This window comes from Miniopterus natalensis, chromosome 3, assembly GCF_054644295.1.
Source record: "Miniopterus natalensis isolate mMinNat1 chromosome 3, mMinNat1.hap1, whole genome shotgun sequence".
Classification (NCBI taxonomy): domain Eukaryota; kingdom Metazoa; phylum Chordata; class Mammalia; order Chiroptera; family Miniopteridae; genus Miniopterus; species Miniopterus natalensis.
The window spans coordinates 43038918-43064191 of record NC_142083.1 but is presented as its reverse complement, the minus strand read 5'-3'; the positions used below and the strand labels follow the sequence as shown (position 1 = coordinate 43064191).

General features: G+C 39.6%; 1 protein-coding gene across 1 annotated transcript in view; it reads right to left on the bottom strand.

The window, feature by feature from the left end:
- VCAN (versican) overlaps positions 1–25274 on the bottom strand; it is a 100650-nt gene that overhangs the window by 28129 nt on the left and 47247 nt on the right. Inside the window, exons 8-10 of the mRNA XM_016210333.2 lie at positions 9326–14533; positions 5967–6080; positions 3591–3704 (exon numbers count right to left, since the gene is read on the bottom strand). Coding sequence (XP_016065819.2) covers positions 3591–3704; positions 5967–6080; positions 9326–14533 — 5436 coding nt within the window. The remainder of the gene's footprint in view (positions 1–3590; positions 3705–5966; positions 6081–9325; positions 14534–25274) is intronic.

Genomic DNA, 25274 nt, shown 5'->3' with positions numbered 1-25274 from the left:
TCAGACTTGGTGGCCAAATTGAAAGCCAGATCACCTCCTCTTTCTACAATTGTGGGAAAGCCTGCAGCCTGAGAGATTAAAGTTATTTTTCCCTGGCTTCAGTGATTTAGGCCATAACCATACGACAGATGCAACTTATCTCTGAGAACAGTCTTTATTTCAGTTTAGTCTATCTGGCCTGTTGTTTAGTTACAGCCAGCTGACTAATTGGTTTAAATCATATGCACTGGAAGCTTTGAGTTTTATTAAAGTGCTGTTTGGAGACCACCAAATCTCATGGGAAAGGACACAAGACACAGCTAGATGACTTGGTATAAAAGTAGCACTCAGTGCCTAAGAATGAAGCATATTTTGGTTACTTGGATACAGTAATTTTCCTTTTGGGGAGTTCCCATAGAAGAACTCAGAGCTGAGCTACAAGGGGTGGGGAAGAAACTGATCTTCATATATGAGGGGGTTAGCTTACATGGGAGGAGAACTGGAAAAATTTTTAGAACACTCCCACTGCCAAAGTCAATAATATGATATTATAATAGCACAGCATTCCTTAGCCTTGGAAATTATCATTTATTTTTAAACACACAGTTTAAAATTCCAGAGGGTCCCTTATTTATTGAATAATACATCACAAAACATTCTTCCATATGCTTTCTAATCTTCTATTAACCCAAATGGTTTTAGTCTGGTTTTATATTTTATCATTAAAATAGGTTATCATTATTTTTCCTTTTATACAAGAAATCACACGTTCATAAAATGTAGATGCGTGAGTACGTCGTTGCCGCAGTGCTCTTCTCAGAGAGCAGGTGCACATATGCCTGTCAGAACATGCCTCCAAAAAGTAGGGGCGGAGTTTCTGTTGAAACTAAACAGGGACAGCGTATTTATCTGCACTACACAAACCATAGCTTCCCAATGATTATAAACATATGTGCAAGTACCACTTAACAAAGTGACTTTTTTAAAAAGCCAAATATCCACACTGATTCATGTAATTTTTATTATTCATGAATTCAATAAATGTGTAAGGAATGACTACTTGTCAAGCAGCATCTCCTAGGGTGTTCTTCTGAAAAGAGGTATCAGAAGCAGTCTGTTTATCCCATCTTACCTAAAAATAATGTAATACACATTTCATTTATTAAAAGGCAACTCTTCTGGATGATACCATCTTAAAATTCATCTGACACGGAAATATTTCTTACACGTTAGAACTCCTACAATGCCTAGGTTGCATTACAAATCCCAGGTTTCGTTTTGCCCGTGCATGTTGGGGGTGGCTGGGGGAGGGTACAACTCCTGCTTATGACCTCAGAAGATGAGTCTATCACTCTTAAACACTCTCACAAAAAATCAATTCACTTTATGATATGCAGGCAATGTTTTCAACACCTCTGACATATAGCTGTCAAGTCTTAAGAAATTGTCAACACTTGGGCACTTCTCACTGGCAAGCTGTCATTGACTCTGGCTGGGGGCCATCTGTGTGTACAGAACTGTCTCTCCACTGTTCTCAGCCCCCTTTTAGATCTTAAGTCTGCTATCATCTCACCAAAATGTAGCCCCCTATTCCAGGGTTACTGGGAGTTGGGATGTTACTAATGCAGAGAATAGGTCAGCTGAAAAAACAAAGACACAGTCATCACTGAAATTTGGACAGAAAACTGTTTAGACAACAATGCTGCTGTTAATGAAGAAAACATTTGTTCTTAGGCAACCTGCTAAGAGCAGAAAAAAATCTTTCTGAGTCCTGGCAATAAATCACAGGAGCACAGCTGCATCTGGTAAACAGACCAGGATGGCTGTTTCTCAGCATCCTGTGGATGAAAGTTAAACTCTCTGTGAGGGAATAAAGAATGTACCTGAAGGTTAGGTGGCACCAGAAATGAGGGGGAAAAACCAAAACGTTTTCTTTCTGATATCCCTTTAAAGAGATGGAAAAGGTATAACTGGCCCAAAGTCCCTCCCAAGGATGTGTGACCACTGAATCCACCAGGTACACACATAAATAAAAGGCTTATCTGTGAGAGTGACCTAGAAGGGTAAAAATATTGAGAAAAACCTAGGCTTGAAAAGGCAGCTTAAGTTCATTTTCCCCACTCTCTAATTTACTAGCTGCGTGAGCTGGAACACATCCTTGTTCCTCTCTGAACCTCAGTTTCTGACCCATTTACTCATAGAAATGCTGTGCCAACCAAATGAAATGATGTACCTGGGAGCATTTGGTAAACTATAAAGTAACCTACAAATAGTATCTCTTTTTATTCTCTGCCAAGAATTATGCTGAGTCACCAAGATCAAGGCTGGGTCTGTGTTGTACAGAGCTCTATCTCCAGGGCACAGAATAGTGCCTGGAAAATAGTAGGTGCTCAATAAACACCTGTCAAAAAAAGTGACTTTTTTTATTGCTCCTTATACTTGGAATTAAGGGGAGCAAGAATCATTTAAACATATTCTAATAACTCAAGTGTATCATCCTTTGTTTTCTTCAACAAACACCATTTTTCTATTTTCCTTCTTAAGGAAATTGCTGTCCATTTTCATATCTACCTTTTAAAATTCTAAAACAAACAGATTCATCCTAACCAATAAAGAGAAAGAAAAAACACACACACCTAAAATCTCAGCCATCAGCCATTCTCTTCAATTGGCAATTTAATACAGGCTCCTTTTAGTTTTGCTTTTAATTGTGGTGACGTCTGGATTAGCTCTGAAAAGCAGAATGTAGGGCCAGACCCGTGTGTCTGAGTATCTAATACATTTTCATTCTGTCTGGTGGAATGGAAGTTTGGCACTAGGCACTTTGGTCAAAGCCAAGTCACTGTATGACTTTAAGTGGAGGAAATGGATGTTCCAAAGCTTAGTGTGCTGAGCATGCAATCTGTTTCTGATTGATGGCCTAAGAAACATTACCCTTAACCACCTAACATACACTCTCAGGTTGGCCATAAAGTGCAAATTACAGGGATCAGGAGATTTAAGCCATCATGAACATAGGCCTTTCTTTCATTCAGAAAAAGTAAATGCTTCTTCAGCAGGAAAATTCCCTGTCGAGCAGATTCACAATATCTTTTACGTAGCATTCGCCAAGCCCAAGGTAATGTATTCTAACAACTCTATAAACTCATTCTCCAGAGATGATCAACTATGAAAAATAAGCCCCTTGAGTCTCAAGTGCTTAGGGGGAGAAAAGAAAGGCAACTAACACTGAATTCAACACTCGTCGGTACTAACCACGTACATGGGTTAAGGTCTATTCCTAATTTGTCTTCAGAAAGAATACATATGACAATGTTCCTTTTGTTGGCTAGAGGCCTTACATTTGCTCCGTGTACCTATCTGCAAAGGCATTCTATCAGCAAAATAGAAATGATCAAGTCAACACTATTTTTCAGATGTGAACTATGGACTTGTAAGGAAACCTAATGTACTGAGGTAACCTGTGATTTCCCTCTGCAGGAAAGAATATGCACTGTGGCCAAAATTACTAAAAACATCCGAACCATCATTACAAAAGGCTTATCTAGAAGTAATATTCAAAATGAAGTTTTCCATAAAGTTCATCATACAAATGTTGCAATAGCTCTTACCTTGCTCACAAAGTGCACCGACATAGCTGGGGAGACAGAGGCAGCTGAATGTATTAAAACCGTCAACACACGTGGCTCCGTTGCGACAGGGGTTAGAGTGACAATCATCAAAATCTGCAATAAAATCATAAAAGGCAACAAAAGTACTTTCAAAAACAGTCAAAGGGTTCTATTTAGTGTAAGGTTGCTAGATAAAATACAAGATAGCCAGTTAAATTTTAATTTCAGGTTTAAAAGAAAAAAAAATTCGTATGAATATGTGCCATGTTATATTTAGGACATAAAGTAAAAAATTATTCTTTTTTTACTCTAAAATTCATATTTAACTGGCATTCCTGTATTTTTATTTGCTAAATATCTGGCGACCCTAAGACAATTTAAAAGGTATTAAAGGAGGGTCATTGTGTCCATTTCCTTTAGATGAGTCACACGAGCCCTCAAATGGATAACGTTTTAATCTAGCCTACCTACCCTCAATCCTGGTTCATGCTCTGATTACCTCACCCCTGGGATACTGAAAATACCTAACAGGCCTCTCAACCCCTGGGCCCTTCCTTTTCCAATATATTCTTCACTATGCTGATTGCCACCTTCTTGGGGCACAGTCATGATAATTTTACTCATTGGTTGGCTACCAAACATTCCATAGATCCCAGCTGCCCAGGACAGTTGTCCTCATTGTGTAGCCCCTGGACCAGCAGCAGCAGCAGCAGCATGTGAGAATGGTAGAAATTGCACATTCCCAGGCTCACTCCAGATCTACTGAATCAGATACTGGGAGTGGGGTAACAAAAATTTGTAGTTTGCCAGGCCCTCCAGGCGACTCTAATGCACACTAAAGTCTCAGAATCACTCAACTAGAGTATGAAGTACAACTATTTAGTGCATGGATTCAGGACCTCCTCAGACCTATATAGATGCAACCTGCTTTCTGGAACTCTCTCCCAATATGTTTCTCTCCCACAAACCCATAAATATACATACCCAAATACTTGCAATCCCCCAGATGCATTCTGCAGTTTGTGGTCTCTGTGCTTTTGTTTGGGGTCCGAGTCCCCCACCACCACCAATCAAAATCCTCCCTACCTCTTGGATCTGTATGAAATGCAACCTTCCTACAAAGACTTCCATGATCTCCTCTGATGAAATGAATGACTTCATTCCCATAACATTTTGCAATTCCACTAAAATTTTAATTAATGTTTATATTAAATAAAAGGAATATTTTTAAATGAATATACAATATAAAATAAATTTCCAAGAAGTATGTAATGATTCTTACCTAAAGAAATGGTCTTAGTAATGATGACATCATATAGTAATGATCCCAAATACCTTTATGGTGCTTACTAAGTGCCAGCCATTGTTCTAAGAGCTTCACGTATATTCACTCATTAAATTACTTTGAATTGACTTTAATGTAAAACGAATGAGGGCCAGATAGATGCTCTTATACAGATATATGGTGTTTAATATGTAATTATTTCTTAAATATTACCTATTGCTATATATATATCCCTTCCACTTAGCACACAGACAGAGCTTACTAACTCTGTTGGCTTTTCTTTTTTTTTTAAAGACAAGCACTCTTTTAATATGAATGTTGGGGATTTTACACCAATATTTCTGTGGGCCTTCTTTCCACAATCGTTATGAGAAAAGCATCCTGGTACCTCTAAAAGAAACACCTGGCCAATATTATATTCCATCAATTCTTTCATCAGAGACGAGGGCTATATGTAGCCAAATTAAAAATGGGGTCTTTTTTGTGTGAAGTAAAGGAAACCTAAATAAAAATGGGAATAAAAGGAACTGATTTAGTAAAGACACAATTATATTCTTTGGAACTTGAAAGAGAGGAGGCAGCCAGCAATCTCACACCTCCTGGAGGTGAAGGTGGGTAGACGGGCTGCTGAGGACAGCCAGGGAAGGCACTTTCCCATTTCACACAGAAGAGCAAGCTATCTCAAAATGTAAAAGCTAAACTCCCTAGTTTTAAAATATAGCTTTGTAAAAATCTGTTATATTTAAATTGATTATTTATTGATATGCAGATTTGAGGGATAGATTAAAATCTTTGTTAATATTTATGCAACTTTACATTTGTAGAAAGCTTATCTGTAAAACCCACAAAAAGACATAGCTGACCTCAGTAAGTAAGCTTCACTGAGTCAGGTATATTAACAGAATTCGTAACCATATGTCCCCATTTCCCAGAGTTTACTTAAATTACTCTATGATTTTAACTTCATTGAACATGTAATTCATCTGGAAATAGGTTTCTCTGAAACCCTCTGATTGATTTGAGCAATATAAATTCTCCCCCATTGCATCTTTTGGAAAAGCACTACCTTATTTCAGGCAAGGTCATCTTACCAAGTTCACACTGGTCACCGCTGAAGCCCGGCACACAGGTACATACATAGGAAGTTTCGGTAGAATAGCAGGTGCCTCCATTGAGGCACGGGTTCGTTTTGCAACGATCAGGTCCTATCATGTTCAGGAAAGGAAGAAAAGCGATTAGGCCCATCTCTAACTTTCAATGTATTTTAGCATAAAATGCCACTTATTGCTACCATGATATAAATAAGCTTTACCATAGCAATTTAGCGATACTCCACATAAAAATTAACATTAACTTTACTCTCTGGAGTGTTTCTTGGCATTATAACTAAGTATTACAAATTGCATCTATCATTTCTGGGATTCAATCATCATTATTTCTCAACAATATTTTGGTACATTATCTGACAGCTAATATATTCTACTGCAGATTTAGTTGGCATGATAATGGCAATTGATTTTAGTCAAAAATGATTACACATATGTGCACGGAATGGAAATGTATTCTTTTAAACGAGGTTAGTTCATGTGAAATGGCTGGGTACACAGAACATGCATTCTTTTTAGCAGATTGCTTGTTACCATCGTTTGGATTATTATTGCCTTTTACCACTTAATGCTCAGAAACTGTTTTTCTTCGAAAGTGTGCACTGAAGTCTCTTCTGCTACATTAATATGCTTTTTCCAAAAACACGTTCCAAATGTACTCCTTTAAACTATACTTGAAGAAAAGCAACACATGGATTAAACTCTACTGTATAAAAACAAAACCCAAACACAAAAACCTCACCTAACATGAAACCCCCAATTTTTATTACAGTTTTCCCCATTAAAACACAAATAAAATCAACACGCCTAGCAGATAAAATATAAAGGCTAGAGACACAGATTTATAAGGAGAAATAGTTTAAAATATATTCCCTAAATGCAAATACTTTAACACTATGTGAAGCACATATATTATTCTGTAACAACTCTTGGATAATTGTTTTTACATTAATAGCTTATGTTTATTATTTGAATGTTTTTCTAGAATTGCTTGTTTCAAAATGTTCAAGAATCCAAATCACAGTTTAAAGTTTTACAAAATAATTGTGATAAGTAGGTTATATGTGGGCTACAACCTATTTTCAAGAATCTTAAGACCCAAAACCCTAAAATAATTGCACATGAAAAGAAGCCATCTTCCAATGAAACATGAACTTAAGGATAACGGAAAAGGAGGCAGTGCTGTAGAAGGTAACAGTGTTTTCACACAGCAAAGTCACACTCAGACTTTCTGAGTGCTGAGTAAATTCTGAACTACTGCAAAGGCTTCCCAGATTCCTGTTGGCATGTGTGGGTTCCACATTAGGTTACTTAGGCTAATTCAGATGCTTATGCCTACTTCTTCAAAAACGACCCCAACTCTTCTAAGACTTTCTCGTATAGTCCTAAAAAATATGTAAAACCTCCCTAGAATTTTAGCCTGCTGCCTTTCACAGTGCTCTGCCTAGATGACAAGGCCACAGCCGGCAGCACTCTACATGCTGCTCTCGGTGCAAAATCAACATGACACGAGAAAGTGTTTGGTAAAACCAGTGTGCCACACGAGTGTGACGTACTAGTATCGTTCCCTCCACAGACACCAGACACCACGCTGAGAGTACGGGGCAAGGGCTCGGCAAGAAAGGGGGTCTTTCTGCGAACATAAAGTAGCTGAGATTAGAAGAAAAATTTTACTTTTATGATTTTTATTCTTTCCTACACAGTTGGAATTAATCTCTGAAAGCTGAACCTGCAACAGCTAGTCCAGGCAATGCAATACGAGTGGCCGGTTACTGAATTAACCTAAAGAGACGACCTGTTTTGCAATGAAGACGCAAGATCTAATTCTAGGTAAACTCTGTGGACTGGATGACTGGTGCACATTTCTTATTCATTTGTCAAACTTAATTCTCTCTCAATATATAGTTATTACCAATGATTCCTATATCATATTTTCACCAACCTGAAGTATATTATAACTAAATTACAAAAGGATAAATATTGGCCAGATTACTTGGTTATCATTTACAGGATAAATATATAGTGATGACAAAAAAGTTCATCAACCACCTTTGATAAATTTTATTCATTCATAAAACACTTCAAGTCATTTATAAAAAGTTCCACTTTATGGCTATTTTACTCTATCTGAAGCACAGCAAACTGAAGTGGCACCAAAGATACTATTGAAATGATCAGAAGAATAATTCTAAGTATAGTCATGCAGTAAAGCATATTCATTAAAATAAAGCTTATTTTCAACCAACACAGCCCTTGAAGTACTGATTTCTTTTTCTTATTCTAGGTAGTAGCTAGGTGGTGATGGTTACTTGTAGATTCCACTGACAGTGTTATTTAAGTAATGTTCCAGAAAATACCATTGCAGCAGACTTCTCAACATTATCAGGCTAGAGAAAAAGAAAAATAAATTCTACAAAGTAAATAGTCCAAGATTTCTGGTTTACATATCATTAACTATCAATTACCCACTTTTATACAATATTAATAGGAAACCAGCAAAGAGCAGTGAAAAGACCATGAACTTTGGAATGGGGCTGATCTGGGTTCAAATCCCAATTTTTCCATGGTGTGTGTGGCTGTGCAGCCCTGAGAAAATTACAGACCCTCTCTTATGAATGGGGAGAGCAGTATGTGCTGTACAGCCTTTTCATGAAGGTCAAATGAGACAGTCTACATGAACCAGTATCAAATTCACGCTTTCTGTTCATTCGGTAAAAAGAAAAACAGAAATCCTCTCTGAACACAAAGAGGGCAAATAAATACTAAATGAATGCCCACTACGGCTAGGCACTGTGTTAGAAGCATTGTGTAGACTACCTGGACCAAGGAAACTGAATAAAAGTATGAACGGATAACTGATATTGCACAAACTATGTGGAATGTTTATTAGAGTTATTTACTACTATCAAAATTTAAAGGCCTGACACATTTTGATATTGCCATAATAACACTTATCAGTGAGAGATTTTTAAGAATGGATTTTTTTCTGGGTTTAAAACCAAGAGGTGTGGACTATGGTACATATGACAAAACAATATTTTAGTTGTAAAACAAAAATAAATTTTTACACCAGGAACATTTTCAATTTTCCATGGTACAATTATGCATTGTTTCTAAAACCCAGAAAAATACAAAGAACACCTATAAAGCTCGGAAATGATCCATACTTACTCTCTTTGCATCTCTTTATGGACTCAATACTATGGCCTAAACTACTGCTATGTGAGCAAAATAGAAATCTCCACTTGTTTAACATCATAATAAAAAATTGTATACATATATATGTTAGGACCAAGGGACTGTTTCCAAGTTTGGAAACAGATTTATCAATGTCGTGACCTTACCTGGTAAATAGACTGCTGTGCCTTCCACTGACTCTTCATTCATGTCAATCAGGAAACTGGTTTCCTTAGGAGTTTCCAGAAGGAAAGGTGATGATGTTGGAAGTGGAATATTTAACTCTGCAGCGCTCACTGTTGCCTGATTATTGGAATCAAGAATTCTCGCTGAGGCTTCCTGATCTGATGGTGCCACTGTGGAATCCTGCCCTCTGACAGAAGCTGCTTGTGTTTCAGAGTTTATTTCCAGAGAGGAAACAGTGGGCTTCTCGGAAGTCTGGGGGCTGGGCTGAGGCACCACACCCGCCCCAGCCCCATCGGTCGCAGGAGCAGACGGAGAGTGTGGCCACGGTGCAGCACCTTCTGCCCTAATCCCACCTGCAGCCGTGGCAGCGGCTCCAGCCTCAGGCGTTCTCATACTAGAAAATACTTGGACTGTTTCTCCAGAGAGCTGAACACTGGTTTTGTTTGGGGAATCTTGGAGAATCTCAGTTCCTTTTTCAGCAATTAGTTCTGTTGGAGAAGTTCCCATTTGTTCTAATAAGTTAGGATTCGTTTTATCTTCTGAAGGTTCTGGTTCTGTGTCAGGAGCTAAGGAGGAAGGCCCAGTGGTGGGAAAGTACTCTTCACTTGATGGTTTGAAAGTCACTTCAATATTTGCAAACCTTCCTGGGGACATTTGAGACGTGCCGGCACCTACACCAGGCAGAGCACTCGGCTGGGGGCTCTCTGTGTGCTCAGCGGCTCCACTGCCTAAGTGGACAGTGAGCGGAGATGATGTCTCAGAGGACAACATTGCAAAGGCCCGGACTGCTGATGTGTCAGTGTAGTCGGGGGGATGAGATCCTCCCATCACACTAGGTGCTTCTGTTAAACTCTGAGCCGTAAGGTGGACAGTACCAATACTTACATGGGGTGTAGAATCGATTAGTGCCTCCCCGGCCCCTGAAGAGAATTCTGGCTGCAAAGAAGGACCCACATATTTCTTTTCTTCATACTCTTCCTGTGTCCTTTCAAAATGGCCCAACGTTGACACTACTTCACTTTGGTCTGCAATAGCCTGACCATCGGACAAAGTGCTTGATTCAAAGATGTCTTCCAGGGCTTTTGCTTCAGTTTTTGGTTCTTCGCTATTTGGATGAACTGTGGCAGACTTACTAGGAATGGGCAGGGATGTTGCTGTGGGAAGTAAAATATCTAATTTTGTTTCTGTGCTTGGGATGGGGATCCCAGTTGTGAAGATAAAGCCCACGTGATCAAATTGGCTTCTGTCTTCAGAAGCCATGGATTCATTATGTGCTGCCTGAGTGTAGCCAGGCAGAAGAGTACCTCCAGAACCTTCAAAGTGTTCCTCAGTTAAGGAAAGGTTAGCAGCTGCCTCATACTTCTCTTGAATTTGAGTACTGTCTTCGTTATTGCCATGTGATCCTGATGGTGTCTCTGGATCGATGTCTGTTTGCATTCCAAGGATGTCTTCATACATGGGTTTAGTGTGATCAATATCTATGATAGTATTTTTATCTGATGTCAGCTCAGGTAGAATTTCAAGGATGGTACTCTCTGTAATTGTTAATAACAAATCCTTGTCCTCTTTGTCCAGATCTATTATAATATTTTCAGTGGCTTTTTTTCTGTCAGGTTTTAAGGTGGAATCCTCAAATCCCCTGAAATCATCGTGGAAACTATCTGCACCTTCTGTGGACCTCTTATATGACACTGTATTAGACAGTGTGCTAGTTGGATCTGGGGAGCTTTCATTCTGCTCTAAATGAAGAGGTAGGTCCACTGTAACTGTTGGGAATCCATCAATAGTAATGGTTTTAGCACTTGGAACCTCAGGATGTTTTTCCAGGGATGTATTAGAAACAAATGTGGTGCTTCCTTTTCTGGTTGCCTGAGTAGTTCCAGAAGTATAGACTATATCAACTATATCCAGTTCCCCAGATCCTTCTCCAGAATGTTCATAAAACAAGTCAGATGATTTTGGTGCTGATGTAACAGATCCTTTGGCCATTTCAAGACCATGAGTTCTAGCCAAAAAGCCAGTGGAAGAGGTTGCTGTCTCCCTAGTTTCTGCTACTGAAGAACCCTTGTCAGAGACTTGGTCAGTAGTAGGTTGCGGTCGACTACTCTGAATTTCTTCTTCCCAACTGTGAGTCTGAACTTGAGGATGTTCAGAGTCCGTGGAGAAAGTGAGAGGTGCCATAAAGGGTCCTTCTGTCCTGGTGTCACTTAAAATTTCTAGTAAGTTTGTGCTGGATGCTGTCTCACTACCTTCTGTTTTAGAAGTGAGTGGTCTAACTTCATTTGTTGCATTTTCCATTCCCTCATAGTCTTCAGTGGTATCGCTTGAGACGCTGGTTTCTAAACTTTCCACATGAGCAGTCTGGGGATATAATGTGCTAATAACTTGTTCCATTTCAGTAAAATTCACTGATACTGTAGTAGGCAAAACTTCTTCTCCTGATCCCAGGCCAGAGAATAAATCAGTATCTGGCTCTTTAATTATTGGCTTCATAACCTTGGGAAAGGGTTTTATATTTTCTTCCCCTTTGATTGATGAATCTGTAACGACACTTTCAGCTAGTATAGGTTCAGTCACTGAGGCAGTAGCCAAGAAAAAATGGGACTTTTCAGTAACTTCAGGGAGAGTAGTGTAGGGTTCCAAACCCTTTGCTCCTGGACCTGGAGTAGGCCTGTCAACTAAGGAAACACCTTCTGCCTCCATTTCCTCATCAGTGCCATACATTTTCTTTGTTGCCAGTGTAGAATAATCTGTGGTTCGAAATCCAGTTTCAATAAATGTCTGTGAATCAAAAACTGCTTGCTCTGGTGCAACGGAGCTTTGGGGGAATTCAAAAGAGTTTTGTTCTTGAATCTCTTCCTCTGATGCTGTTTTGCTCTCAATTTCTTGTCTTACAGGATTGACTCCTTGCCTGGACCACAACTGGGTTGGCTCCATTGTCTGGGGAAAGTCCATCGAAACTGTGCCATCAACCTTCACTTTCCCCCTTTCTGTTAGAGCTTCAGGACCTTCAGCTTCTGCTCTTGGTAAACTGGTGGGTCTCTTACCAGCTTGTTTGGTAGTACCTTCTCCCAATACCTGGTCAATAAATGGAGATTCTGTACCAAGAACATTTCCCACAGCACTGGGAAACACTTGGTCAATTGAGCTGCTGACTGAGACCACTTGCTCACCTGAGCCCTCAGCTGAGGCTGTGAACTCTTCCCAAGGGAAGGCTGAAGTGCTGACCAAGGTGCCACCAGGTCCTTCTGAGTCCGCTATGTGATTAATGTGACCTGAAGTAGGTATTGCTGACGGTGACATTTGGGTATCTTTAAATGCTGCATCCCCAGAGCTTTCCAGCATTACTATTTCTTCTTTGGTTACAAAATTAGATACTGTCGAGTATTCTCTTAAGTCACCACTGAAATCTTCCTCCAAAGGAAAATCTGTAGAGAAGCCCTTTATGTCTGTCCCGTGAATTGGCTCTCCTAAAACCTCTGATACAAGGTTTTCCTTGGATGTTTGGCTTATAACTTCAGTAAACTCTCTTGCAGTACTCAGACCTAGTCCTGTCGGCTCAAAAGGGAATATAGCTTCCACATCGGGAGACAAAGTGCCAGCTGTTTCCTTTTTAATTTGAATTTCAGGCTCTACTTTTAATGAAAAGAAGGAAACAGTGGTGGTTTCTGGGTCAGCAGCAGCTTCTCTAGAGCCCTGTTCCATAAAGACAGGGACGGGGCTACCCGGGATAGTGGACAGTCCTTCCTGAACCCCAGGCTGACTGCCACTGCTGGGCTCAGCAGTCTGTGCCCCCCAATTGTCTAAAACACTTGTTTCTGGAAAGACAAGGTTAGAACTTGTCATTGCCCTTTCAGACTGTATGGGTGTTGTCAAGGACACCACACTGTTCCTGGTAGCAGATACCCAATCGCTAGATGTAGCTTCATTTGAGTTTTCTAACTCAGAGGGTAAAATTAGTTGATCTGCTCTCTGTGTGGGCAAATGTAGCTGGACTGTGGAAGCTGTACCTGCAGTTCCCTCCTCTGCATCCTTAATTTGCTTTCCCGCCAGAGATGTACTGAAAACCCACTCAGAAGTGTCTGGGTCCCTTACAAATTTGGTGGGCACTACCTCTGTGGAAGGCTGTTCAGACACCAAGTAAACGGCAGTTGCAGGAACATCAAAAAGGTTGTCTGTGATCACTATCTTGCCAGAGTCTAAAGTAACCAGTGCGCCCGTAGTATTTCTCTGGGATAGATCAGTTACCACGGGGAACATTTTCTCTTTGTCGTCTTCTGCTCCCCCGGATCCTTCTGGTATCAGAACCGAAGGACTCCCCGAGAGCTCTACAGTTTGTCCAGGGGTCATTTCCACCCAGTTTTCCACAGTGGCCAATGGGTCAGCAGGCCTGGGGTTCCCTGTTAAGGTGACTGACACTTCCTCCAAAGCGTCTGCGGACCCAGAACTTGGAACTGCACTTGGAGTATGTGTGAGAGAAGCACCCCTTTCTGCCTCCTGGCCGAACGTGACTTCCGTAGACCTTGAAAAGATTGCTTCTGGGGGTTCTTGGGCCACGGCAGCATCTCCCGAAGACTCTTCTGGAAACGGAGGTACAAGCTCAGTGTGCTCAGGCACCAGGTCCCCGAGGTCGGGCCCCTGCTCCGTGGCCGACTCCGGTCCCTCCGTGGCTGCTCCCTCAGGCGACGGGGCCGTGGGGAACACGTCGGGCTCGCCACTGGAAAAGTGGTCTGGCGTGTCGGGGTGCGCGCCGGGCTTCCATGTCACCTCGAGCGATTCAGTTGTTTCTTTAGGTTCACTGGGTTGCACAGCAGGAGAGGACTCCGTTTCAGACATGAGAAACTGGTGAGTCTCGCTTTCGCTGCTGTCGGAAAAATTCTGAGAAGGTGCCACACTTTCAAACTGGCCACGCCTGGCTTCTGCCGCCTCCGGGTCCCTGGGCGCAGGGGTGACGAGGTGCTTCCCGTTTATGTACTGCACGGAGGGCGTGGTGGTGGCGTCGGTGGCGTTTGCGCAGCCCTCGTCGCCCTCGTCTTCCTCCTCGCTGTGGTATATGTCTATGTCAATTAACTCGGGGAAAATGGAAGCGATTAGGTCGTGCTCTGAATCTGTTTCTTCACTACAAGGCTCATCTTCTTTAGATTCTGAATCTATTGGATGACCAATCACACTCAAATCACTCATTCGACCTGAAAAAAACAAAGAGTTTTCACAATACTTAAATAAAACGTTTGACAGTGTATGACAGAAGAAACTGCCGGCAAGGCTGGCAGATCACACTCGCACACAAGGAGGGGCTCCAACCTGTCACATTAAGTACAGCCACCCTCCTACACACGGTTCTCAGTCTTCAGATTGCTGTTGTATAGTGACAATGGGAAAAATAAATCCGAATACAACATGATAGAAACAGGGCATGAAGACTCTTTAACATGTTTAACAAAGCTGCGTCCGTAACAGGAAACAAGAAAGCACATATATACATTGTCATCGTGACACGTGGGAATGCATCTTCGTGCGAACTGGGGAACAGATGAAAAATTAAGATCATTTCACCAAATTATACAGAAAAAGTGATCGATTGTTGACCCCCGCTATTCAATAAGGCAATGAGAAGAGATTCTCGCTGGCCTCCTGTCATGATTTGTCCTAAAGAAGACTGTTTTCTGCAAAGCGGAGGAGAGGTTTCTTTCCGGCCCACCCACGGTGCAGTGGCAACCCCTCCCCAAAGCAGGTGCGACGAGACGTAGCTGCGGAAACTGCAGCCACCTCCGGGGCACGGGCCGGGCGCCTCGCACGGGCCTCCGCGCTCCCACAGCGGCTCGCCGAAGGCACCAGAAAGGAAGAGGCCCCCACACTTTTGCACCTTTACCCTGCGTGACAGATGACCTGGACCGGGTCTATTATAGCTCTTTTTAAAACATTGCCTCCAAAGGAAGTTTTAGAGTCATCTAAACACTTGAACTAGCATACTTTAAATAACAGATATCCTTAGAACGTTCCCTAGGTCATGACTTGCCATAGGGTGCAAGCTACTAAGCACAGTTGACTTCTCTGCCTCCAGAAATACACCAGCAAAGCCCCCTGTCTGGGCGCCAGGAAGGAGGAAATTCTGGGCGTCGCTCTGATCAGAGTGGAACTCTAAGGGTCCCGCCTCTACCGGTGCCCGATTCCTGGCATCACGGCCATGTGAAAAGGTGCCTGTGGGGCACTGACCCACGAGGAAGACAAAGTAAAGCACGGAGGGTTGCACAGTCTCGCTTTCCAGCCCCCAGAAATGCGGGCGCAAAAGTAGCTCCAGCCTCGCCCCGACCCAGGCCACAGGTGCTCAGGCTGAACCTGAGAAGCTTACAGAAGGAAAGATTATGACGGCGCCACGCCTGCCCCCGTGGGTAGGGAGATCGTTCCTGTTGGAAGGATCTACTCCTTTCCATGTTTGAAGATCAACATCTAGAATTTACTGAGAGTCAGAAAAGGCCCTACGGAGAAGGATCAGTATTGCTTGTATTCTTTATGCATCAACACAAACACAGACATGGATGAACTATCAATAAAAACTCTACAAAGCTCCTTCTATGTCTTTAACTATGGTTTCTTAACAAAACAACAAAAAGCACAAGACCTTTATGTAGCTAGAGGACATATACTATATTTACATTTACCCCCTTCATGCTAATAAAAGCAGAAAGGAATGCTTCTTTGTATCCCATCTTTACTGTATTATCTCCATAAAATACTATTCATGCAGGGATGGCTTCCTCTTATCCCAATTACATGTCCTTCCTTATTAACTTTCACACATTACCGTTCCGTTCATTCTTATATCTCAATCCCATTCCACACCATACATCCAGCCTTTCAACTATGTCAAAAAGGCTCATGGCTATTCAAATGAATGAAAAAAATATTTCAACCATAAGAGAAGCGAGGTCAATCCATCACTCTAGACTATCATAAAATATAAAATGAATACAGGTGACTTCTGCCATAGGTGTTGCAAGTACTCTTAATTGCCAAAGAGGAAAATGACTAAATGCCTTACCTTTTTTCAAAAAACATAATTAAATAAGTTCATTCAATTTTAGATCACTAAAGTTGTTACAGTGATCTTATAGTACCTAATGTTGTATATGTTTCTAAAGAGGACACCATAAAATTTTCAAAGAACACTTTTAATATGGCTTACAGTAAAGCCTACTTTTTCACTATGAAAAAAAGAGTGAGAGAATAGATATGCACGTGCATATATATGTGTGAAAGCAAATAAATTTAAATGCCTTTTGTACAAATAAATCTCTTGAAATATCATATCAATAATTCTATTTAGTCACCAAATTAAGTAGTCTCTCACTGCTAATACTATTTGAATATAGTTGAGGTAAGCCAGGTTTGCTTAAACTATTCTATACTTTATAGGATTTAACTGGAGCTTCAAAAATGTGCCTATCTAAATGTCTATACACTTGTTTTACCTTCAACCCTTTTCATTAGGAACAAATAAAACCAGAATTCATATTAAGAAGTATCACACACGCAGACACTAAATGCACACAGTACCTTTCATTTAAATACAGAAAGAATTTTAAATAAGAAATGTGGATCCGTGTCACGAATGAAAAGAATCACCACCACATTTTGTACCATTTTATAAATAAAGGAGATAAAACTAACCATTCAGTCAAGATTCTCCAGCCAAACACAAGGATCAATAAGGAAATAACTGTTCAATGTTGTTTATTTATAAACTCTTAGGCCAGGGATAGGGTAAAAACCGCTCGTTGTTATTATAGAATTTGTATGGGTTTCTAAACACATTTCTTAGTTTTAAAAATAATATTTAAAAAACAAAACTGATATAAATATATCCCATGAACTTCTTAGTGAATGATTATAGAGGGAGGTCCCATCAAGTATGATGTTGGTAGCTCTAAAAATAAGTAGAGTAGAGAAAAGCAGAGAGAGAAGATGCTAAGGTTGCCAGTGTGTCAAATGTCAACTTGTCAAAGAAATTGGCACATATGATATTCACCTAAATGCTTTACAAAAGAATGAAAAGCTTAAAAACAAAATGTTTTTCTAGAAGAACTATAACTGAGAACAAGCAATTATATAATAATTTCACTGGCTATCAATTCTTATTAATTCAATTAAATAAAGACCCTGGCATTCACTTTACATTCTCTAATTTTAGTTCCAATGAACAAAGTATAACATTCTTTGAGTCTATTTTCCACTTGGATAATAAATTCTAACACTTCTTGTTACTCATAAATCTATGAAGATTTCCCTTAGCACATTAAACCATCATGTCAGAATATTTCACCAAAGACTCAACTGTTAGGTGCACCACATTCCATTTCCTAACCTAAATAAATACCACAATATTTCTACCACAGCAATATAAACATAGCAGAGAGATGACCTTTGCAGAGTCTCCATAAACACAGCTCAGCTTCATACTGGTTTTGCACACAAAATTTAATTCACTACCACAACCATGCATGCCACCCAATTGTAATATGTTTCAGGAGCCAGTTGATTGCACAAAATTTACTGAGCACCTATTATGTACCAGGTGATACAGCAGACACTTGCCTACCAACTTTATAGACACCTAAGACTTCCAAAGCATCTCCCAAGTATCTTCTGACTCCCTCTCTTCCTCCCTCTGCTCTCTCAGAAACAAATGCTCTTGCCAATAGGTTAGAGAAAGGAACTTATTAAACTCTTTTCATCCTATTTTTAAAAGTTTTTGTCAATTTCCAAACGGTTTCATTGGATTTCTTAATACTGGTTTGAGGGTGAGGGAAATGTTAATTGCCTAGGGCTTTGAAGTTAATTTTTTCTGCCAACAGGATTCTCTCCAGATCAATTTACATTTTATTCTCTCAGTTTGGCCAATTAGTTTTCATACTTCTTTTAAATTTTTGTGGGGGTATTGTGGTATGAAATCTGTCGAGACAGGTAGATTCTTTCTTTCCACTGGACTCCTGTCACCTGCCACCTTATACCTAACCCCCATTCCTATTAGCTCTCATTTGGTTAGTCAGTTTCTGAAATTTCTTTATGCCCCTTTCTTATCACCACCACCCCACCCAGTGCATGTGTTTTCAGAAAGCTGCGAGAGCTATAATTATTGCAAACTATTAAAGTTTCTTTGTAGGGTGTGGCAGGGGAAGGGGGCACCTGTGCTATTGTAAAAGCAGATATCTCATTCCAAAATCAGAATCTGCTCTACTTTGTACTAACAGTGCACCCTGATGGAGTTATTAACATTCCCACCTCTCGGATGAACAAGCCCTTATAAAAGGCTGCTCTATTTTAGAATTGTATTCTAAGGGTAATATAACTTTTATTTGGATTTCAAGAGTTAAACCACAGAACTCTGCACAGCGTATGTATAATCTTTTCTATGTTTATATGAGTGTGCTTTAACAGCTTGACTTGAATATACTAGTACCACGGTTAATAGATTTTTTTAGTGGCCTTTCACACAGAGCTTGATTGCTAGCTGACCTCAAGATAGTTATTCACCAAGTATTTTTAAGTACTTCATGGCAGAGTTTTGTAGATGTAGCACAAGTCCCCCAGTCATACTGTTAGCAGACACAAAGCATAGTTGCTAAGATGCATGGGCAGCTGGCTAAAGTTCATGTTTTCAGGGAATTTTACAGTTTAAGTTTAAGAGCTTTCGATTAAATGTAAGCATATAGCAATCTACTCAGCAGAAATATATTAGTATCACATTTCTTTATTAAAATGGATTTTATTTTAATGAGCAACAGAAAATATTTTGTTTCCTTATTTTAAAAGTACAATAGACAGCCATACTAAAGTGTGTGAGAAACATGCATAGCATTTAAATAGAAAAAGCTTGAAGTTCTTTAAAATGTTTAAGTTTTCTGACACATACCTACAGATCCAAAAACCAGTCAGAAAGAAATGCTTCCATTTCATTCATCTTTGATATGTTCTTAATTAAAATGAAAAGCAAACTGGTTTCATACGAAGCAAAGAAAACCACCTAATGTGAATTTCAACCAGATTATTTCAGACATTCTAAATTCCTCAACGTTTTCAAAATTTGAGACACTAAAAATGGTGCCAACTCAGGATATTTAAAAAAATTGACATTAGTAATCGAGATATAAACATTCTCCCAAAACCTTGTCAGATATTTTTGCATCCTTAATTACCTTAATGATTGAAAATCATGTGATATTTATACAATATTCAACCTCCCCAGAGGTGAGAGAGATTGAACTAAAGGTTGGGAGATCAATATTGGATTCTGCAGCCCATCTCTCTCTATTACCTCTGCTGGCTGAGGTACATTTGGTGTGCCACCCAAGCATATTATCTTATACTGACAGCCTGCTTCATGCTGAGTGAGGTCAGTATTTCTCAATTCATGAATTTTACCCCCAGAAAGAGTAATATATATGTATGAACAATATAAGCGTTTCTGATTACCTTACTTTTACGAGGCAAACATATTATGGGGATGATAAATGGGAATCCTCTCTTTTCCAACTTCAGATAATTCTCTAATAATGCTGCTCCCTCAAGTGGAAAGAATGTGTTTAGAAACAGTCATCTGGCCTAAGTGTACTTAACGAGCTATCACTGAGTGTGAGCTTGTCCTGCTTATAGGAAAGGCCCAAGGGCCTTCATAACTTCCAATTTTTAAAGGGTAAGGGCTCTGCTGGAGAGCATAATCAAGGAATCTGGGGACCTTCAAGAATTTCTGAACAACAAGATAAAGAGAACTATATGCAAGGTAAGTAAACCACGTTATTTGGTTTCTAAATGTTTTCTTAAAAGTAGAACAAATAAAAAATAACCAACCAAGGGCAGTAATTTAATAGCTTTTTCACTAGTTCTGTAACATTGTCAAAGTCTGTGACAGACAGACAGACACATAGCTACATAGATAATTACCAGATATCCTAATACCAGAAAAAATGCTTTGGCCATATGCATAGATTCAAAATTTAAGTAAAAGCTTTGACTAAAGTAAAACAACTGGGGCAAAAGTAGATTTACAGCTGAGAGTACACAAAACACAGAGTTTATTCTTGTATTATTATTTATTAATTGTTGTATTATTTTCCATCGGAACAACTGTAAACCTATTTTTGACCCACCCTATATATATATATACTTCTTTTCTGAGCCTCCCAAATATGGCTACTAAGCTAAACTTCACTAAACACCATTTTATTTTTTAATTATGACACTTCTTTCTTCAAAAGACAGCAGTAGTTTCTGGTCACCTCTTCCACCTGATCTCTTCAAAAGAGTGTTCAAACATCTCCATTAACTGACCCCACATGTGTCCTCTCCTTTCAACTCTGTTGCTGTTCTCTGCTTCCCTGCCCTGCAGACCAGCGGCTCCGTGTCCCTGTCTCAACACCCTCATTCCGTCTCAGACATCAGCTCAAGAAGCATGCCCCTTGCCTCCAACTTGGAATGCTTTATAAACTCTCCTTTGAACTTGACCCATGCATTTAGGAAGGATTCAGCTGAAGCCTGCTGTTCTCCAACATACCTTCTCTAAAAGTCCTGAGCCCAATAAGTGCTATTTTTTATTTATGCCATAGGATTATGTCCTATTGTTTCTTATTTATAAATTCCCTAGTTGTTTTTACATTTCTCTCTCACCTCCCTTACTAAATTCCATATTCCATAATTAAAGTGAAGGGATCCTTTAGACATGTAATGCTTGTTCTTCTTACTCTGGCCAGTTAGCCCCTCTCTTGGGAATTTAGTTGGAAGAACGTCCACACAGTTATTTCTTATCAAGAATGAAAAGTTTACATTCTACTTGTTTGCTGCTTTCTTTAAAAGATTTGCATTTTAGCCTGAAGAAATTGTTGTTCGTTGGCTGCAGTAACAGCCCAAATTTTAAGCTATGCCTAAAGAACAACGCAGATAACTCAAACACTAAAGACTCCGAAGGCTATAAAAATCCAGGTAATCTAAATATGCAGGCACAGTCTCAATATTTTCTTAATCATTTGTTTTCTTTCCAAACCCAGCATTCCATATAGACTTATATCAGGGAGGCAATCACTGCTTTCCCCAAATGTATATACTATATATATCAATATAGACAAAAGAATACTTAAATCCTAGCATACATATTTCCTTTTAATTTCCATGTTGATAGAGAGAAGGCAACGGGTACAGCCAAATGAGGTATGCAGTTCTGGGTAATTCGAGATATATTCTCTACCCTTCAGTATTGCTTCTGATTCAATTAGAGTCATTCCTGAAACTTTTAAAAACATATTTCAGTGATATTTAATTCTACTTTCTTCCTCACTTACAGATGCCAAGATTCATTTAACATTTGTGACAAAAGCTATACTTCCCAAAATATGATCAAAGGCCACCATTTCGCTCAGGGAGACTGGTTCAGATGTAATTTTTTCCTCCTTAAAACTGGTCAAGTATCTTTTAACCTGGCAGAGCCTTAAAGTAGCCCCTTCCCCAGGAATTTCTGTATTTCAGCTACTGGCTATAGGTCAGAAAGCCTTTAGTTTACCAGTGGTTTTCAGCCCTCACTGTGTGTCAAAGTCACACGGGGTGCATTAAGAAGTACAGATACTAATAATAATAAAAATGAAGCAAATTTAAGAAAAGAAACTATCAAAAACCAGAAATGCCTGAGCCTGCCACTAGAAATTCAGATTCAAGTTGTCTGGTGGGGGTGAGGGGGTAGAATTTTTATTTGGAGGCTCCCTGGTGATTTTGAGGGATAGCCAGGATTGAAAACAGTGTGGGCAGTACTCATACACTGGGTGATTCTGGGTGTTTCTCAAACCCCAGCACGGAAGGGCATCATGGTTGGTTAGCAGGCTGGTGCCTGGCTCGTGCAGCTCTGGGTCCTCCCAGGTAAACTGGGTGATTGCCTAGTGAGGGGATAAATGTTCAGAGTTTCCTGGGAAGCCAGTTCTGAGACTTCGCCTGCTAAAAATGCTTTTTATATAAACTTATTTCATATTACCTCTATTTTCCCTTTCACTAAAGCAAGCAATTTTCCTATATTAAATACTCTCTTGCTTACTAATTATTTCAAGTTGCCTTCCTACTAAATCTATAGAGTGCATTATTTTCTCTCCTCCGGCTACACAGTAGCTTGACTGAATGACTATTTGAACAACCTTCTGAAATATTTCCTGAGGCTGAGTGTGAGGAGACAGGCAGAGAACATTTTATCTCCGGGTAGTAAAATGGCTCCCCTAAAGAGCAGAGTAAGGTAAGATCGCAACATACTGAAATATGATAATCATGCTACATTCCACTAAACTATATAGAATTATACATTGGTACATTTCCTTTTCTTTTCTCAACTTAGAAAAACAAACTTTCGGAAACCTAGTATATGCATCATTTGGCCAAAGCAACTAAGGCACCCTGTGAGATCCTGGGGACACTGCAGCACAGAGCCAAACAATGAGGCCACTGGAAGCCAGTTAAGGTGGGGCATACGGATGACACGCGCACAGCCAGGTCTGGGTGCAGTGCCATGACACAGGGTGTCAACTGTTCAGAGACATAGATACTGAAATATAATTAAGTTTTTCCTCTCCCTCCAAAGATTCTATGCAGTTTAAAAGCTCCTACTTATACTGTAAATGATTTATGAAGAAACGCTTTATACATTACTGCAATAATTCTAGCAAGTACTTAGAAGTTTCTTCATAATTATTTTCTTCCCAAGATTAAAATTACTCTTTTTAAGAAAAATTGTAGTCTTCTTGACAATATTTAGGTGTTTCCCTCCTAATTCATGCTCAAAAGTCTAAACTCTGGCATCTCTCTAAGGAAACCATCCTTAATGCAATAAAGTAGGTGCTCAGTTGTCCACAGGGTGCCTTAGGATGAAAGAATGTTTTACATTTTCTATCGCTTCAATTATGTTGTAAAAAAATTCAAAGTACTGCAATACAAATGAAAGAAATATACAACAGTTTTCACCAAAACACCATCCTTAATGCCTCCAGCTAGGGTCATTCTTGTAACTGTTCCATCAATAGAACCACGGAATACCCAATTCTTCTTTTCGCACCTGACAAATGTCTTATTGAGGTGTCATGCTTTGTAAACTGACAAAAATAGGCAATCCCTTCTTTAAAAAATAACATTTTCAGCTTTACCTCATTAAAATGAAACCTCAGAGAGCATTTCTTTTTCCTGTTCTTTGATCCCTATTGCTCCTCTCCCCATGCATGTCTGTCCCCTTAGCTACACCTACCAACCCCACCCCTCCCCCCCAAAAAAAGTGCTGAACACTGTCTGGGCCCGTGAATGCAGTTTTTATTCATTGTACAAATGAATGATCTGAGGGCCATTAAGGAAGAAGAATGTAATCCCTGTGTTGAGAACTGGGGGTTTCCTTGACGACAGCAAAAAGACAGCAGGGAATGCCCATGTGTTCTATGAATATGCAAGAAGAGGCAAGGCCCAGTACCTGGAAAATTCATACAGAACTCAGAAAGAGCTCTTTTTCTTTTTTTAAAAAAATCAGATTGGTAGTTATCAAAATCATAAGCCCAATTTCCACACATGAAAAAGAGCAGAAAGCGAATGGATTGTATTGGTAGGTACTACAGAATCAATGCTACATTCAAAGACTATATTATAATAAGGGCTGCAGCGGCTTCTGATCTGCACACAGTGGCATCCCCCAAATGCAATCCATGGGGGATTAAAATTTAACAAGCTCTTGCAGCAAGCAGATTCAACAGCATAATTAGAGTTGGCTCCCCATGGCATCAAGCATCTTGAATTTTAAGAGAACTCAGTTTTTACCTATTTAGTACAAAACAGTCTAAATTTCCTACATTTAGAAGATCAGCATAAAATAATTCCTAAAAGCTGAGAGGGGTTTAATTTGTACTAAGTGGTTCCCATGTGCTAGGCACCGTGCTTGCAGCTTGGTTGTCATGGAGTATTAACTGTGTGTGATGTGTCCACACAATGACTGGCCAGCCCTTGGAGAGGTTCCTTTAATTTTAAGCGATCTGCTGTGTAGTGTTATTATATATGTTTAAAGTTATAACAACTGAGATTATAGAAATTAAGCAATTTATTCAAGGTCAAAACAGATTGTAAATAGCCATGTTGATAATGAACCCAGGTCTGTTTCCAAAGGCTCTTTCCATTACATCAGCTGCCTCTTCTATGTCTCCCATGAAGGGAATTGCTCACCCACCCATTTCATTCGGAATATCACACAGTGTGCTTCAAAATACCAATTCTAGTCTTAAAACTAGTGCATGGTAATTGTTTGACTATTTGTTGAATAAGTGAGAAATATATATTTGTATATATACATATGTATATACATATGTATATATGATCATCTTGTTTCATAATCTCTGTGATTTGGAAAAATAATAAGGGTCAAAGTATAGGAAGTATTATTCTCTATATACATTAATAGCAATTATATCCATTTTACTGGCAAAAACTTTTGACAGAGAAATTAGGAAATTCTGGATGCACATTGCAGATAAGCAAAGGAGAGACTGACTGTAGATTCTCCATTTATAGCACCTGCTTCTGTCACACTAATGACTCAAAATTCACTTAACAAGATGTCATGAACCTTTAAACCACCTTTCGGGAGTATATAGCCCACTCTTCAAAAAGTAATTTTGAACTTTACAGTGTAAACTCTGAGCTATGATACTTCATGGGGATATATTTTGAAAAGTTAAGTGTACATAACCTACAGAAGATGCTGTTGTTATTAACAAGTACAAATCACTGAAGAACAGAAGAGTGACATGAGAACACCCCCTCCTGAGGAAGCTGGCTGAATGCTTCTGGTGTCCAGGACCTGTGGGCTTCCAGGTGTGTCCTATGAGGGCACTCATCTTTTGAGGCAGCCTGCATTCTTTGTCATCTGAGCTATAT